A 15,223-nucleotide genomic window follows, 5' to 3' on the forward strand; every position below is an offset into this window, starting at 1 on the left:
AATTGAGACCGAGCGTGGTGGCGTGCGCCTGTAATCCCAGCACTTGGGAGAGGGAAAAACAAGAAGGATCACTACAAGTCTGATCTGTATGGTGAGACCCTGAACACCCTGTACTAAATATATAAAAATAAATAAATAATAAGAAATAAATGTTAATGTTTAAATTTTATTTAAAGAGGATGAAAACTCTCATATGTTTATTTTCCTTTAAGCATTGTTAGGGACAGCACAAAAAAATATGGGGCTGTCTTAGTGACTTTTCTCATTGCTGAGACAAAATACCCAACACCCAAAAGTTAAAGGAGGAAAGGTTTCATTTCAGCTCGCAGCTTGTAGCGGTTTCAGTGCACAGTCTGCTGGTTCCAAGATAGGGTGGCCTGGCAAGGGGGCAGCACACAGGAGCAGCAGTCCATGGCCTGGCAAATGAAAGGCAGGGGGAGCAGCAAGCCATGGCAGGGAGCTTGCCTTCCATCTTTTATCCCAATTGGACTACCAGTCTTTTGGGTGGTGCCACCCACACCCAGGATGGGGCTTCTGTCTTCAGTAAATCCATTCTGCCAAGCCCAGAACTATGCTTAAGCCAATCAGAGGACAAATTTAGTACCACACATCTTTAGTCCCAGCATCACACACCCTAGATCCAGGCAGCTCGAAAAGCCTCATCTATGAGCACAGGAGGCTTTGGGGGAACATGTAGATAGAAAGGTGTAGCATTCTCCCCCTAGTCCCCAGAAGACTCATGCACAGACGCATGTCACTTTTATACAAGTGACATGTAGTCTGTCTCTACAAGTTGCCAAAGTCATAACAGTTTCATTGTTGCGGAAAAGAAGTCTCTTCTGAGACTTAAAGCAGACTATTAGTTGCAAGCTCCTGTACAAATGAAAAGAAAGGTGAACACTTCCATCATACAGTGGTGCAAAATAAACATTTCCATTGCAAAGGGTACAAATAGGGGGATAGAAAAGAATGGGACTAAGCCTAATCCAAAATACAGTGGGTAGACATTAACTCCATTTCCAGCATTTGTATAATCTGTGGCAAGATGTGAACTCTGAAAGGCTTGGGTGGCTCCACCTGAATGGCACTGCCAATGGTTTTAGCTCCCATACCATCTGTCTTGGCCTGGCTTTTCTCCTTGCAGTTTCCCTCAGATAATCCACATTCAAACTTCTACGTTCTCTACTGCATCTTCAGCTTCATGCACGACCCTCTCAGGAGCACGCTGCCTGGCCTCCCAGGCCTTTGGAAATCTGAGTGGAAGCCTTCCTGACTGCCCTGCACTTGTGTTGTGCATGAACATAAAACGAGCGTGTGGATGATGCCAAGGTCCGCACCAGCTGGGACCAGTAGCCGGGCTTTTTTCCCTCTTGGCTGCAGCATTGAAAACCTAGATTGCTGAGCACTATGAACCCAATCCTGGGGAACAAATCCTCTAGGCCACCACCAATCTGGAACATAATGCTTGGCGTTTCTCTTCTCAAGTCAAATTCTTCACCTTTGCAATTTTGATGTTGCAAAGGTTGGAGTCCTGTGCTGGTCCTTGTAATTTCATAATTCATTTTTTCTATTGCCCCATTCCTTTTCAGCAACCAAGTTCTCTTCTGCTGCATCTCTATAGGTTATAACTGTACTAGAGCTTTCTTTCTGGACAAACTCAAAACTGTAAATCACTCTACTGCGCTGGAGAGAGAGCTCAGCAGACAAAGCTCTTGCTTTGGCAAGTGCAGGGACCGAGGTTTGATCCCCAGTCTCACATGCCATGCTGGCCTATTCCCTGGGACTCACTGAGCCAGTGACTGAGTCTGGGTGTGGGGGCACATGCCTGTAATCCCAGTGCTGGGGAGGCTGAAAATAGGAGGATCACCATGAGTCCAATCTGTGTAGTGAGACCCTATACCATATACACAAATGAAAGAAGAAATAATAATAAAAATAAATTACTGTACTGAACCTTTTGCTCTTTATTCTCAACATAGATCAGGCTAAAAATCTCCAACAGTGGCAATGCCACAGCCTCAACATTAGACTGCTTTGAAATTTCTTAATCCAGAGACCTTTAGCAGTCTCTGGATACAAGCAAAATGTAGAAAAATTTTCAGCCAGCACATAACATGTGATCTGGAGTCCAACAGCCAAAGATGTTCTTGTTCCTAACTAAACCCTCCTGATCCTGATTGATTGACTGATTCATTTTCTCTCTCTCTCTGTCTCTCTCTCTCTCTGTCTCTCTCTGTCTCTGTCTCTCTCCCCCTCCCTCCCTCCCTCCCTCCCTCCTCCTTCCTTTCTTTCTTTCATTCGTTCGTTCGTTCGGGAAATTGAACACAAGACAGGTACTTGTCTGAGCCTGGTCTTTATCAGCACCATTTCTATCAGCATTCAGGTTTCTGAGCTTTGATCAGAATCTCCCATCAATCACAGACTCAAGCATTCCAGCTTTTTTTGTTTTTCAGGCTGCTATCTCCAAACCTTTCCAAACTCTTCCCAAAAGCCAGTTCCAAAGGCTTCTGAACCGTGTGGTCAGGCAGTTACAGCAGCAATTTCACTCTTAATACCAAAAATTTGTCTTGATTACTTTCCTCATTGCTGAAACAAAATACCTGTCATCCACAAGTTAAAGGAGGAAAGATTTATTTAGTTCACAGTTTGTAGAAGCTTCAGCCCATAATTGGCTGGCCCCAAGGCAGGTCAGTATGGCAGAGGGGCATTGCAACAGGAAAACGGTTCATGGCTGACAGGCAGAAGCAGTGAGAAGCCAGCCTGCCTTTCCCTTTTATCCCACCCAGGCTACGAGCATTTTGGATGGTGTTACCAAGAACTGTTAATTCCAGTCAGCAGGCTAATTTAGTACCATACACCTTAATCCCAGTAGCACATGCCCTAGATCTAGCCAGATCCGAAAAACCTCATTTCTGAGCCCATGAAGCTTTGAGGGCACATCTAGTTACAAGCCGTAGTAGGGGTGAGGGTTATAACTCAGTGGTAGAGTGCTTACCTAATGTGTGAGACTGCAACTTTGATTACACACACTACCAAAGCCAAACAGACATCAAAGCTAGGGGCTGGGGAGATAGCTCAGTAGAATAAGCACTTCCTGGCAAGTGCAAGGGCCTGAGTTTAATCCCCGGTATGCAAAATAAATAAATAAATAGACATTAAAGCTGAAACCCAAATCAATTAAACAGTAGCACTGCAAAGGAAACAACCCAAAAAGTAGATCATGGAGATACTAAGTTCTCATGATAAATGAAGTAGTCACAGGAAAGTTTTCAAAACTGGAGATGGGAAAAAGGACTTTAGTGAGCAGTTAAGGTGAAGAGTGTCTGTTGCTACGGTATTGAAAGAAAGACGCCTAAATGGCCATATTTTAAACTACTAAGAAGGAAAAAGATGTAGGAAAAAGATGACTTTTGACTTAGTCACTATAGAAAAAGATGGTCCCAAATGATAGTGAATATTTGAAGAAAAGAGTTTGTTTATGCTGCTAGGCTGTTTTTCTTGGTAAGTATGAGAAATCTTTTGCCATTTTGTAGAACCTAAAAGAACTTATGAACACAAGCCAGCTGTAACTTGGCTCTTTTGGCAAGAACGGTAAGAAAGGTCTGCTGCCTAACAAGGTAGCCAGCAAAGTTGTGTGGGTCCTGGCAGAAGACACAGGTCTCCTGGGGGAGAGACAAAAGGCCAGTGTATTACAGCAATAGCAGAAGCCAAGTTCTGAGTTTGTGCATGCAGTGAGCTGTGTTAGAGTAATCTTGACATAAGAGTCTTAATCTTTAATAATACAGAGTCAGCCTGACCTTAGCTCCAAAGAAAATATTACACTGGAGAGGAAACAGTCATTTTCTTTTGAGGGAAATACCCTTGAAGGTAGTATAGAACAAAGGCCTTCCTGGGTACGCTCACACTGCAGAAGTGTGAGAACATGGAGAATCCCTTCCAGCGCCTTTATAGTATTACAAGTGGAGGAACAATAAAAATGATCACATTTATTCCTTCTTTACTCAACTAAAATTGAATGCTAGCCATGTGGTAGTAAGCTAAGGTGTTAGTGGGAAGTGGACAAGGAACATCTGTTAGACAAAGGCTTCAGAATGTAATCTAAAATTATACTCTGGAGCTGGAAAAGAAGCTGTGTTACCAGAAACATGGGCTGCTTAGGTCTTTAAAAGGAACTCACCTGTGTCTCTAATTAGAAGTGAATAATAGTAATAATCCTAAAAATAAATACAGTTTGTACCTGGGTAAGTGTTAAAATTTGGTGCAAAAGTAACGATGGGGCCAGTGAGATAGCTCAGCAGACTAAGCACCTGCTTAGGCAAGTGCAGGGACTGGGGTTCCATCCCCAGCACTTTAGGCCTCGCAGGCCCGCCCCCAGCATTTGCTGGACTGGGCATGGTGGTGCACACCTGTAATCCCAGCTCTTGGGAGGCTGAAAGACAGGAAGATCACTATGAGTTCGATCTGTATAGTGAGACCCTGTAAACCCTGTACTAAAATACATTAAAATTAATAAATAGAAAAGTAATGATGTAGATTAAATTGAATAGTCTATTATAGAGAACATAAGCTAAAACAAAGTTAAATTATAACATCATAAAGGAAAATTCAGTTATCACAGTTACGATGTTCAGTCTTCCCTGTTCAAAATAACATTAGACTTACAGATTTAATGTAAAGAGAAATCCACCTCAGCTGGGTGTGGGGGTACATGCCTATAATTTCAGTCCTTAGAAGAGTGAGGAAGGAGGATTGCTGTAAGTTTGAGGCCAGCCTGGGCTGCATAGTACATTCAAGGCCAGTGTGACCTTCATTCAAAGAAAAAAGCAAAAAGAAAAGAAATTCTTAAGTCCTATAATGGTAGTCTTTTTATTTATTCAAAACTGCTCTGCTTATTGAAAGGATTTAAGGAATTTTACAAAATGATTATAATAAGAGAACAGGGTGATAATTTGATATTCAAAGTTTACAAACATGTCCTTCATAAAAGCCAGATGTAGTATTAGACAAGATTGGGCTCATTCAGGGTAATACTGCCTAATATTAAGTTAGCTCTGAAGAAATATTTCCAGCAGCCCTCAGCTAGTTTAGCTCCTGGATACATATATCTGATGATCTAATTTAGTACAGAGGCGAAGTCAGAGAATGTAGAATACGTGTTAAATCAGTTCATAGATGGGGCTGGATAGGTAACAGAAGAATGCTGTTTCATGGAAACTTGCAAATTCAGTTGTTGTGGCAGTAACTGACCTGCTGAGCCTGTGCAGAGACCCTCTCCGTCTACACCGAGGGCAGCTGGGCCAGGGATGCTGTCACAAGTGACGGTGCTCTGCTGGGGTTCACGCCGCAGAGCACTAAGAGGACAGTGTCCCCCACAGGCTTCACTAGAAGAAGCATGTCACAGCTGTCTCACACAGATGTAAGGATGAATCAAGGACACTTGCTGCTGCTACCTCTGGACCCGCTTAGAGACGCTCAGTGTAGTAGCTAGAACAGAAGCAGGAGAGGCAACTGTGCTGGTTGCACCTGCAGTCCCAGATGCAGCTGCTTGGGCTGGGTCAGAGGGCTGAGGCAGGAGGGTCACTTGAGCCCAGGAGTTAGACTGGCTCAAAGGAAAGAAAGGAAAGAGTGAGGAATCTCCTATGTGCCCACGGCAATTGGTTTTTCATGTTCATTATTATCACAGAATATTGTATTTGTTTGGATTCAGTCTTGTCATTTAAACTGAAAGCCCGGGGCTGGTGAGATGGCTCAGTGGTCTAAAGAACCTACTTAGAACAAGCTTAGCAAAGCACAGGGACCACGGTTCAATCCCCAGCCCCACATGCCAGCCAGCCCCGCCCCCTGGTGGGCTGAGCTGGCCACACACACACACACACACACACACACACACACACGCACACATAAATAAAAATAAAATAATTAAAAAAAAACTTAAAAAAAAATAAACTGAAAGCCCTCTAGGCATTTTATTAACATTTTTATATCATTGACAGTTGTACTAATCATGTACTAAGTGCTTTTAGAATGGAGAGACTACCAAGAATTTGTTCATTATGTACCAGAAGCATGTACTAATAAAAATGTTAAAACTAGCATGGATAAAAATAGAGATTTCAGGAAATTCATGGGAAAAGATGTCTTAGGAAATCCAAGGGGAAACAGAAAATGGTAGAGGTCTAAGTTATTTATGTGGTGGTAGGAAGTTTGTGGAAGGGAAGCTTCTAAGTTTAAATTTTGAATTATAGTAACTTTCATTACAACAAGGTGAGGTTTTGGTAAAAGGAATAAAAGCATGGAGCAGGGCAGAGTGAAATAAATCAGGGATTCCAGAAATAGATTCAGTCTTTCAAATTGAATTACATGACAGTTTGAGAAATAAGGGGAAACCCCAGCACGCTTTACCAATTGCTTCTGAAGGGGCCCGGTAAGCACATGTGCACGTTACTTTAGGTCTGTGTTTCATATTCTGATGAGAGATTCTAAGTCAGTGAGTTATCATTTGTAGATGATTGATCAAGGCATGTGAAAGCTGTAGGCAGAAAGAGCTCCCAGTACCTTTTTTTTTTTTTTTTTTTTTTTTGGCAGAATCAGGGATTGAACTCAGGCCCTTGCACTTGCCAGGGAAGCGCTTACTCCACTGAGCCATCTCCCCAGCCCGCTCCCAGTACTTTTGATGAAATGAGGGACAGTTTCCTGGAAGATGGAAAGTGTGAACCAAACCTGAAGGCATCCGTGAGGGGCCCTCCTCAGGAAGCTGGTGGAGGATGTGAGATGCATAGGCAGGAGAGGTAAAGGAAGCTTCACCGAGTGGGTGGGACATGGGACAGGCTGGGACCTGAGGAGGTAACAGGCACAGTGACCAGGCCCATCACAACCACTGATCGGTGGTATGTAGATGGGTAGAAGGTGAGACAGACTGAAGAAAGCAGCTAAGCTGCAGGCAGGTGGTGAGGGGTGGTTTCCTATGTAGACTTTATTTTTTTGGAAGAAGGTGAGAAATACATAAATTTCAAGTCTAAAATCAGTAGAACCAAAAGAAAACTGTAAAGCCCAGTGTTGCAGGGACATTGGGGAAATGAGCGCATGCCCAGGACTAATGGCAGAAGAAAACAGTCTTCACAAGATGGGTACCTACAGTACCTCGAGATGCATAGGTGAAGAGCAGCCCAAATGTGCAGGGTAGAGGAGGGCTGAATGAATTAGTTAATATCATGGAATTTTAAAAGCTGTCAAAATGGCTAAGTAGGGCCAGGGAGATGGCTCATTGGAATAAGCACTTCCCTGGCGAGCGCAAGGGCTTGAGTTCAATCCCCAGTTCTGCCAAAAAAAAAAAGACTAGGTAGATTAGCCATTTGGAAATGGAAATGCAAATGCAAAATGCAAATAAATCATTAAAATAGGCATTGCATGTAAGAATATATGTGGCAAAAAATGAAAAAGGTCATGAGCGATAAGAATGGGTAGGTTTTTCTCTGCTGCAGAATTAGTATGTCAGAGTTAGCCCTGTACAAAGAGTGGATTTTGGAACTTCTTAAAATATAGCCCTCTAAGCTGGGCATAGTGGCACACACCTATAATCCCAGGAGGCAGGAGGATTGTTGCAAGTTCAAGATCAACCTGGACTACAAAGTGAGCGCATGACCAGTACATAGTGAGACCCTGTCTCAAAAAGACTAACAATAACAACAACAACAACAACAACAATATATATATATCTGTAATCATGAACCTTTTCAGCTACCAAACAACCTCTTGTTACTTCATTTCAGGAGCAAAGCATTGAGGAACAGTCGGAGTGTACTCAGGATTTTTACCAGAGTGTAGCCGAGAGGATGCAGATTCGTGGGAAAGGTAATGTCGCTGTTGGGTCACTTGGAACTGCCAGGCCGTTGCTCATCACTTAGCCCTTCCCTCTTCTCATGGCCCAGCAGGGTTCATACACTGTGCTGTAGGCCACTCTGCTGATGCTCTAGAAGCTAGGCTCAGGTTGACAGTGCCTTTGAATGCCACTGTGTGTCACCAGAGCAGCTGGGTGGCTTATTGATAGTAATGCTTAATACCTCCATTGTGGGTGAATGTGAGATGGGTTAAAACCATTTGGGATGCTTTCCTAACTGACTGCCCCTTCTTGGAGTCAGCAGCGTGGTGAGTCACTGTTTGTGATGGTATAACTGTGAGTCTCAAGAGGGTTGGGGTGGGGGGAAAGCGCAGAATTACTGCTTAAGCTTCAGAGTGGAATAGATTCTTCTGGAATTTGACCTCACTGATGTACTTAGGATATGTATGTGTGTCTGAGAAATCAGGCTGTGTGTGTGCCTTGGAGAGATCTCTGTGGTTTTATGGTAGGCCTCAGAGAAATGAAAGGAAAGAAATGAAATCTTGCCAACACTTGTGATCTTGGGGTTCCAAGTGCTTTACTAAGTAGCAGTAGGGAGGCCCGCTCAGCGGTCTGTTAACTCTGCTTATATGGGGAGTGGAGATGCTGGCAAAGTTAATCTTAAAGGTTGAGATAATTTTTTATATGGTGTTTTAGTTGTGACATACTTTCTTTCTTTTTTTTTTTTAAACTATTTTTTAAACAAATTTATTTATTTTATTTGTTTCTTTATTTTGTGTGTGTGTGGCCAGCTCAGCCCACCAGGGGGCGGGGCTGGCTGGCATGTGGTGCTGGGGGATTGAACCGCGGTCCCTGTGCTTTGCTGAGCTTAGCTTGTTGTAAGTAGGTGCTTTAGACCACTGAGCCATCTCACCAGCCCCTGTGACATACTTTCTTTTCTGTGTGTGCATAGTATATATGATATGAACGAAAATATGGTGAATGCTAATCTTTTTTAATTGATTACAGTAAAAAACACATTGCCATTAATCTTTCTCACAATATTCCTTGCTTTTTTTTTTTTTTTTAACTGAGGAAAAAAAAGTATATATTTAGAATTAGCCAGATGGACTCAGTTTAGGTGATCTCAAATTTTGTTGGCAACATCCAATGCATCATAATTGGAAGCCTGTCGAACATATGCCTTCTTCTCTTCATCAGGCCTGATTAGGGTGTTGACCTTGGCAACATCGCTGTCATAGAGCTTCTTTACAGCTTGTTTGATTTGGTGCTTATTGGCTTTGACATCCAAAATGAACACGAGTGTGGGGCGGGGAGATGGCTCAGTGGAATCAGCGCTTCCCTGGCAAGTGCAAGGGCCTGAGTTCAATCCCTGGTTCCCTCAAAAAAAAAAAAAAAAAAAGTGAACATGAGTGTGTTGTTGTCCTCAATCTTATTCATGGTTGACTCTGTGGTCGGGGGGGGGAACTTGATGATGGTGTAGTGGTCAAGCTTGTTTCTCCTGGGGGCACTCTTCTGAGGGTATTTGGGCTGCCTCCAGAGTCTCAGTGTCTTAGGATGGCAGAAGGTGGGCGACGTTCTTGTCTTCTTTTTGTGGCTGTGGAAGCCTTTCAGCACAGCCTTTTCAGTTTCTTGGCCTGCAAAGCTTTTGCTTTGGCTTCAGCTTTGGTAAGGGCAAGGACTTCCTTCTTTGCCTGCAGCGCCATCTTGGTAAAAAGGTTCTACTCCTTGCTTTAAACACATGTGTCCTGTCGTTTTACCCTTTTCTGAAGCAGGTCTGGAAATCCTCTTTCCTCTCATTAGTTGTGTTGTCCTGGGTACCACAGTGTCCTGAATGAATTCAAAATGTTGATCGTATGTGGTCATTTTGACCTTGGGGAAGAGCTAGGAGTCACACAGTGCCACGTCCAGAGGAAGAGGATGCACTGTTAGGCTTCAAGAGCTTGCCTTTGCATTGGATGGCACTTGGCAGCAGGTTTCACTGTATTTTTTTATCACATCTCATAAACACACTCATGAAGAGGACTTGCAGAACTGCTTCAAAAAGGAGCAAGAATGACGGCCTAAGTGTGTATGAAGCAAATAGTATTTTGAAGGGGATTAGTGGCCATGTGTCTTTAAGTACTTTGATGTAACATTCTCCATATATTTTATCACCTTTATATTTCTAGTAAATTAGTAAATGTACTAGTAAGTTAGTTTTCTGCTATGCTGAAAGTACTCTGAAGATATGCTTTCTGTTTAAAATGTCTGTCCTCTTGAGCTTTTATATCTATTTGTGTATTTCAGTGCCTTCAGAAAAAGTTGAGAAGATAATGGATCAGATTGAAAAGTACATCATGACTCGTCTCTATAAATATGTGTTCTGTCCGGAAACTACTGATGACGAGAAGAAAGATCTTGCCATTCAGAAGAGAATCAGGTCCTTTGTTTTCCTTTGTCATATGTTTACTCCTTACTCATGGAAAAACACATGGTAGAAAAGTAAGGACCTTGACTTTCAGCCCCTAAGAGACAGTAAGAGCTAAACTGCCTCCTGTGCCTGCCTACAAGCCCTCTGTGCTGTCAGGAAGAGTGGGCCTGGATAGTCTTGCTCATCCATCTCACCCTAGGCAGCTTTAGATAAGAATCATATTTGGTGTTTAAATTTGTTTCAAGTCTCAGAATTGCCAAGGAACAAGAGGACTTGTTTCCTTACCCTCTTTTACTGTCCTGTCAGGCAGCAGACTGTGGCTGCTGCACTGGGGCGGTGGGCACCCTGTTCCCTCCTTCTGACCACAGGGCAGAGCATGCGTTATTGTGCAGCCATTCCTTGGTCTCCACTCTCACCAGTGCTCAGCCTCCTGGGTCCACAGGGTGGGCCCCAGAACTCACACTCTGGGGACACTAGGACACCTAGGACCAGCCACCTTTGGGGACATTGACCCATCTGAGGCAGGTCTGTGGAGGACAGGGCCCAGGACCCCAGATGAGGTCTCAGAGCAGGGTCTGGTTGTCCTCAGCCTGTACTGAAAGTGGTGTTGCAGGAGTGAGGTGTGCAGCCGGAAGGTAGGGGCTGGGAGTAACTGGAGGGAGAGCAGCAGCCGAGCAAAGTTCGGGCAGTTGTGGGCTGAGCCCGGGAAGTGCACCGTGGTCCAAGCCACAAGGACTCCTGCTCGCTGGCTCTCCTAGGGCTCCCATAGCCCCAGATGGGCATGAGTGGTGGCCAGTGAGACTTTTTACATGGAGGACTTCTCAGTCTTAGTAGCAGCATCTCCTGCTCGTTTTTGTTTCCTTTTGGTGTTTGTTTTTGTGCTACTGAGGATTGAACCCAGGACCTTCAGACTGAACTACAATCTCTGCCCTTTTTTACTTTTTTATTTGGAGACAGGACCTTGCTGAATAATTGACATCCAAGCAGGACTAGAACTTTCAATCCTGCCTTAGTCTCCCAGAGTGCTAGGGTAACAGGTTTGTAGCTCCACACCTCACTTTTGCTTTCAATTAACAAAACCGTCTTCTGTTCCTGTGGTAGATGCAGAAGTGTGGTCTTGTTTTAGGGTTCTGGCTACTTTGACGTCATCCACACAGGACTTAGGTGGCAGGACCAAACATTGCCTATGGATGGCCCCTGTCTTCCATCAGCTGGAGGCAGTGGCAGGATAGGAGGCTGTGGTCCATCCCTGGAACTCTGCTTTACTGTTTCTCTCTCTGTAGGGCTCTGCACTGGGTCACACCTCAGATGCTTTGTGTCCCTGTTAATGAAGAAATTCCAGAAGTTTCTGATATGGTGGTGAAAGCAATCACAGGTCAGTGAAACTGAGAGCTTTGGTACTTGGCTGTTTTCCCCCTTAGGTTAACATTTTGTAATAATATTAGTTCATGTTTATTCAGTGAGCAGAAAGTTTTTAAAATATTTCCATACTGCAGATGGCCCAGGTACATGGGAGTGTAGTAGAAGTGATTTGCACAAGGGTCAGTTTTCTGAATGGGTGCACTCAGAATAGGAGGCAAATAAACTCTGTTTTCCCTTCATTTTTAGTGATCAGAGTCAGTCTCTCTCTCTCTCTCTCTCTCTCTCTCTCTCTCTCTCTCTCTCTCTCTCTCTGTACCAGGGATGGAACTCAGGACTCTGTGCTTGCCAGGGAAACACTTATTTTACTGAGCTATCTCCCCAGCCCTATTCTCTTATTTTTTATTTTTTATTTTTTGCTTCTTTTTTTTTTTTTTTTTTTTTCGGAACCGGGGATCGAACTCAGGCCCTTGCGCTTGCCAGGGAAGCGCTTATTCCACTGAGCCATCTCCCCAGGCCCCACTCTCATTTTTTAAACAATGAGCTAGACTAATATCAAATACAACTGAAATGAATTTCTGAAGACTCAGTCACATTTATATATTCAAAATATTTCAGGACAGAAACTAGCAAGGCCAGTAATTCCCAAACCAGAATGACGCCAACACTGCCACTGACTGGCTATTGATCAGAAGTAGAAGTGTGCTTTGAATTATTTTTTCTGATTTGATCAAGAAATACACAAATTGGCCTAAATTGATGTGCCTTTGCCATTCTGGATAGGTCCTGGCTCCTAGTAAGATTTCTGTTTCTCATTCATAGGAAAAACCAGCAGCAGTTCAACAGAGAAGTTTAAAACACCTGATGTCGAGAATGTCCACCCTTCGCCCCTTCCCCTTAACTAGGGAGAAGAGTGGGAGAGACCGGCTCGTTTAGACATGGAAAGTGGAGTTGGCTGGGAGTGGAGGGGCCAGCTAGTGTTAGCAGCTCAGAAGCAGGCCATGAGGATGGTGCTTGGGTTCAGCACAGAGGTTGTCCAGGCTGCAGGAGGAGGCAGGTCTTAGGGGTCAAGATGAGCTGCGTATTAGCAGCTCTGTATGGGAGGCTGGGCTTAGCAGTAGCAGGGGCTTTGCCCCGGGCCTTCTGGGCCTGGAGTGATTCTTCTACACGGGCAGGTTCTGCTTCCCTTTGTATGTCCTTACACTTCAACTTCTGTTAGGGAGTACATTTTTCTCTATAATTTTCGGAACAATTTCTGAAGATAGTGTAATTGTCCTAGCTAACTCCTGTCATCTTTATTGCTCCAAGCTTTTCTGCAAGTCTGCCACAGGACCTGTGAGCTGAGTCCTTTGGATCAAAAGCCTTCCCAGCCTCTATCTTTTTCCCTGGGCCTTTAAAGGGATTGAAGGTGGGGTGGGATGGGGGTGGGGGATGAATCCCAAAGGCTGGATAGGGACCTTGAACTTGTGTGTGTGTGTGTGTGTGTGTGTGTGTGTGTGTGTGTGTGTGTGAGCCCCTGATACTTAACAGAAACTTCAAGACAGAATGGTTTATTGTTATAGTATAAACCTCAGGAATTTATGTTGGGGATGTCTTTCTGACAATCACAGGACAGGTCTTAAGTGCCAAATATTGTTTACTTTAAAATGTAATGAAAACAGAGTTTCATTGTATCCGAGTTTGTTAATACATTTTGAGAGGTGAGACTTTGTTCTCAAGTCATTTGATTTGGTGGTTCAGAATTTTAGTAGTAGAAAGTCAAGGGCCAGTGAGATAGCTCAGTGGACTAAGCACCTGCTTGGGCAAGCACAGGGACTGGGGTTTGATTCATGGCACCACAGGCCTTGCCAGCCCACCCTGGGCACGTTGAGCCAGCACTGAGACCAGGTGTGGTGGTGTACACCTGTAATCTCAGTGCTGGGGAGGCTGAAACAGGAGGATCACTATGAGTCTGAGCTGTGCAGTGAAACCCTGTACCAAATGCATAAAAAATAGTAGAAAGTCAGCTACAAAAATTTAAAAGCCTTCTGTGTCTTTCTCTCACATCTTTGTTCCTATGTTGGTCAGGCCAATTAGAGATAGACTACAAATTGCACAGTCTAAAATTGTTTGCCTGTGTACAGAGTGGTCAGAGAGGACAGCAACCTGTAACAGCATCCTTAGTGTCCTGTAGCAGCACCCTCAGTGTGGAGGTTTAGATCCAGGTCTCCAGCACTCAGTCTCATTGATAGATAGTGCTAAGTGAGGCCTTCTCCTTTGCAGTTGCTATCTTGCTAAAGGAATAATGCGTAGAAAGAGTGCAATCCTGTTTTCCCCTGGCTTCCCTCTTGGAATTTGGGGCTTCTAGAATGATTGTCTTCATTGTGGGAGGCACAGGTAAATGAAGCTGTGGAGACAGTTAAGCTGACAGTGTACTGGAGCAGGTGGCCACAACAGTTAAAGTAGATCACGAGGGCATCCTCTGGTGATCTACTTTAATATTTCTTCCTCTCATGGCTAGAGGAAAAATATTGTAAAACCATAACTATAAAAATACATATTTTTTTGTGCATCTTGTACAGCAAATAATCACTAGGAAGAGAGTATGCAGTGTGTTAATTATTGGAACTGTCCTACCAATTTGATTTGAAACTGTCTCATTGCTATTTGTTTCCCAATAAAATTATGGAAAAAATATATTTGAATATATCATGGGCTTATTTAATGCATGTATATCTCAGTGTACCATGAGCCAAATAAAAGAAAAAAATTTTGGCAGAAGGATTTTTTTTTTGGGGGGGGGGCTGGCTCCGAATGCCTTCAGGGCAGGTTTGGCTGGCTGGAGTTGTGGGGATTGAACCACAGCAACCTCAGCCTGACTGCTTTGTTGAAGCAGCCACTTAAAGAACTGAGCTGAGGGGGCAGGCCCCTGAAAGAAAAAGATTTTGGAAAAAAAAATACATATTTTTGAGTCAGGGCATAGTGATACACATGTTATCCCAGCACTCTGGGAAGCTAAGGCAAGAGGATTCAAGTTTGAGCCCGGCCGGTATAACTTGGCAAGTTATCAAGGCAAAAAATATTAATAAAAAGCTAAGGAGGTAGCTGAGCACAAAGCCCTGGGTTCAATCCCCATTATTTCTAAAAAGAAAGAAGAAAAGACAACAAGGAATCCAGGAAAGCCATGCTCAGCATCTCTTAGCTCCAAGAGTGAGGGTATAAGGCAAGTGTCAGGGCCTGTAGTCGATGGCAACATTTGCCCTTTCACATTGAGCTCCTCATCTTAGAGCTTCTCTAAGGGAGCCTCCATCCAGGCAGGGGTCCCCAGCCAGCCACTGGCTACCCTCAGGTGCATTTGGCAGCACCTGGAGGCAAGAGCCCAACACCTGCTTTTCACACACTCCATGTGGGAGTGAGACCCCTAGGCCTCAGCAGGAGCTGCTGTTGAGTGTGCCCTGAGGCAGAACTGGTGTCCAGTGGGCACTGAGTGTGCTCCACTGTTCAGTGGAGCCCTCTGCAGCACCGTCTGCAGCCCCATATACAAATATGCAGAGAGCACCGCTGGCGAGAGCTCCCTTAAGAGCAAGCCTAATGCAGCTAAGGTAGCACCCATCTGCCTTTCTGTCCTCCTGATG

The 15,223-nt window shown here is 44.1% G+C and overlaps 1 protein-coding gene across 10 annotated transcripts in view; it reads left to right on the plus strand.

Moving 5' to 3' along the window:
* The window catches only part of Rabgef1 (RAB guanine nucleotide exchange factor 1), a 65,378-nt gene that overhangs the window by 45,393 nt on the left and 4,762 nt on the right, over positions 1-15,223 (plus strand). For all 10 annotated transcript variants that reach the window (XM_023714372.1, XM_023714366.1, XM_023714368.1 and 7 more), the window contains 3 exons: positions 7,770-7,851; positions 10,127-10,259; positions 11,534-11,625. In XM_023714372.1, coding sequence (XP_023570140.1) covers positions 7,770-7,851; positions 10,127-10,259; positions 11,534-11,625 — 307 coding nt within the window. The remainder of the gene's footprint in view (positions 1-7,769; positions 7,852-10,126; positions 10,260-11,533; positions 11,626-15,223) is intronic.

This window comes from Octodon degus, unplaced genomic scaffold, assembly GCF_000260255.1.
Source record: "Octodon degus isolate 3935 unplaced genomic scaffold, OctDeg1.0 scaffold00035, whole genome shotgun sequence".
Taxonomy (NCBI): domain Eukaryota; kingdom Metazoa; phylum Chordata; class Mammalia; order Rodentia; family Octodontidae; genus Octodon; species Octodon degus.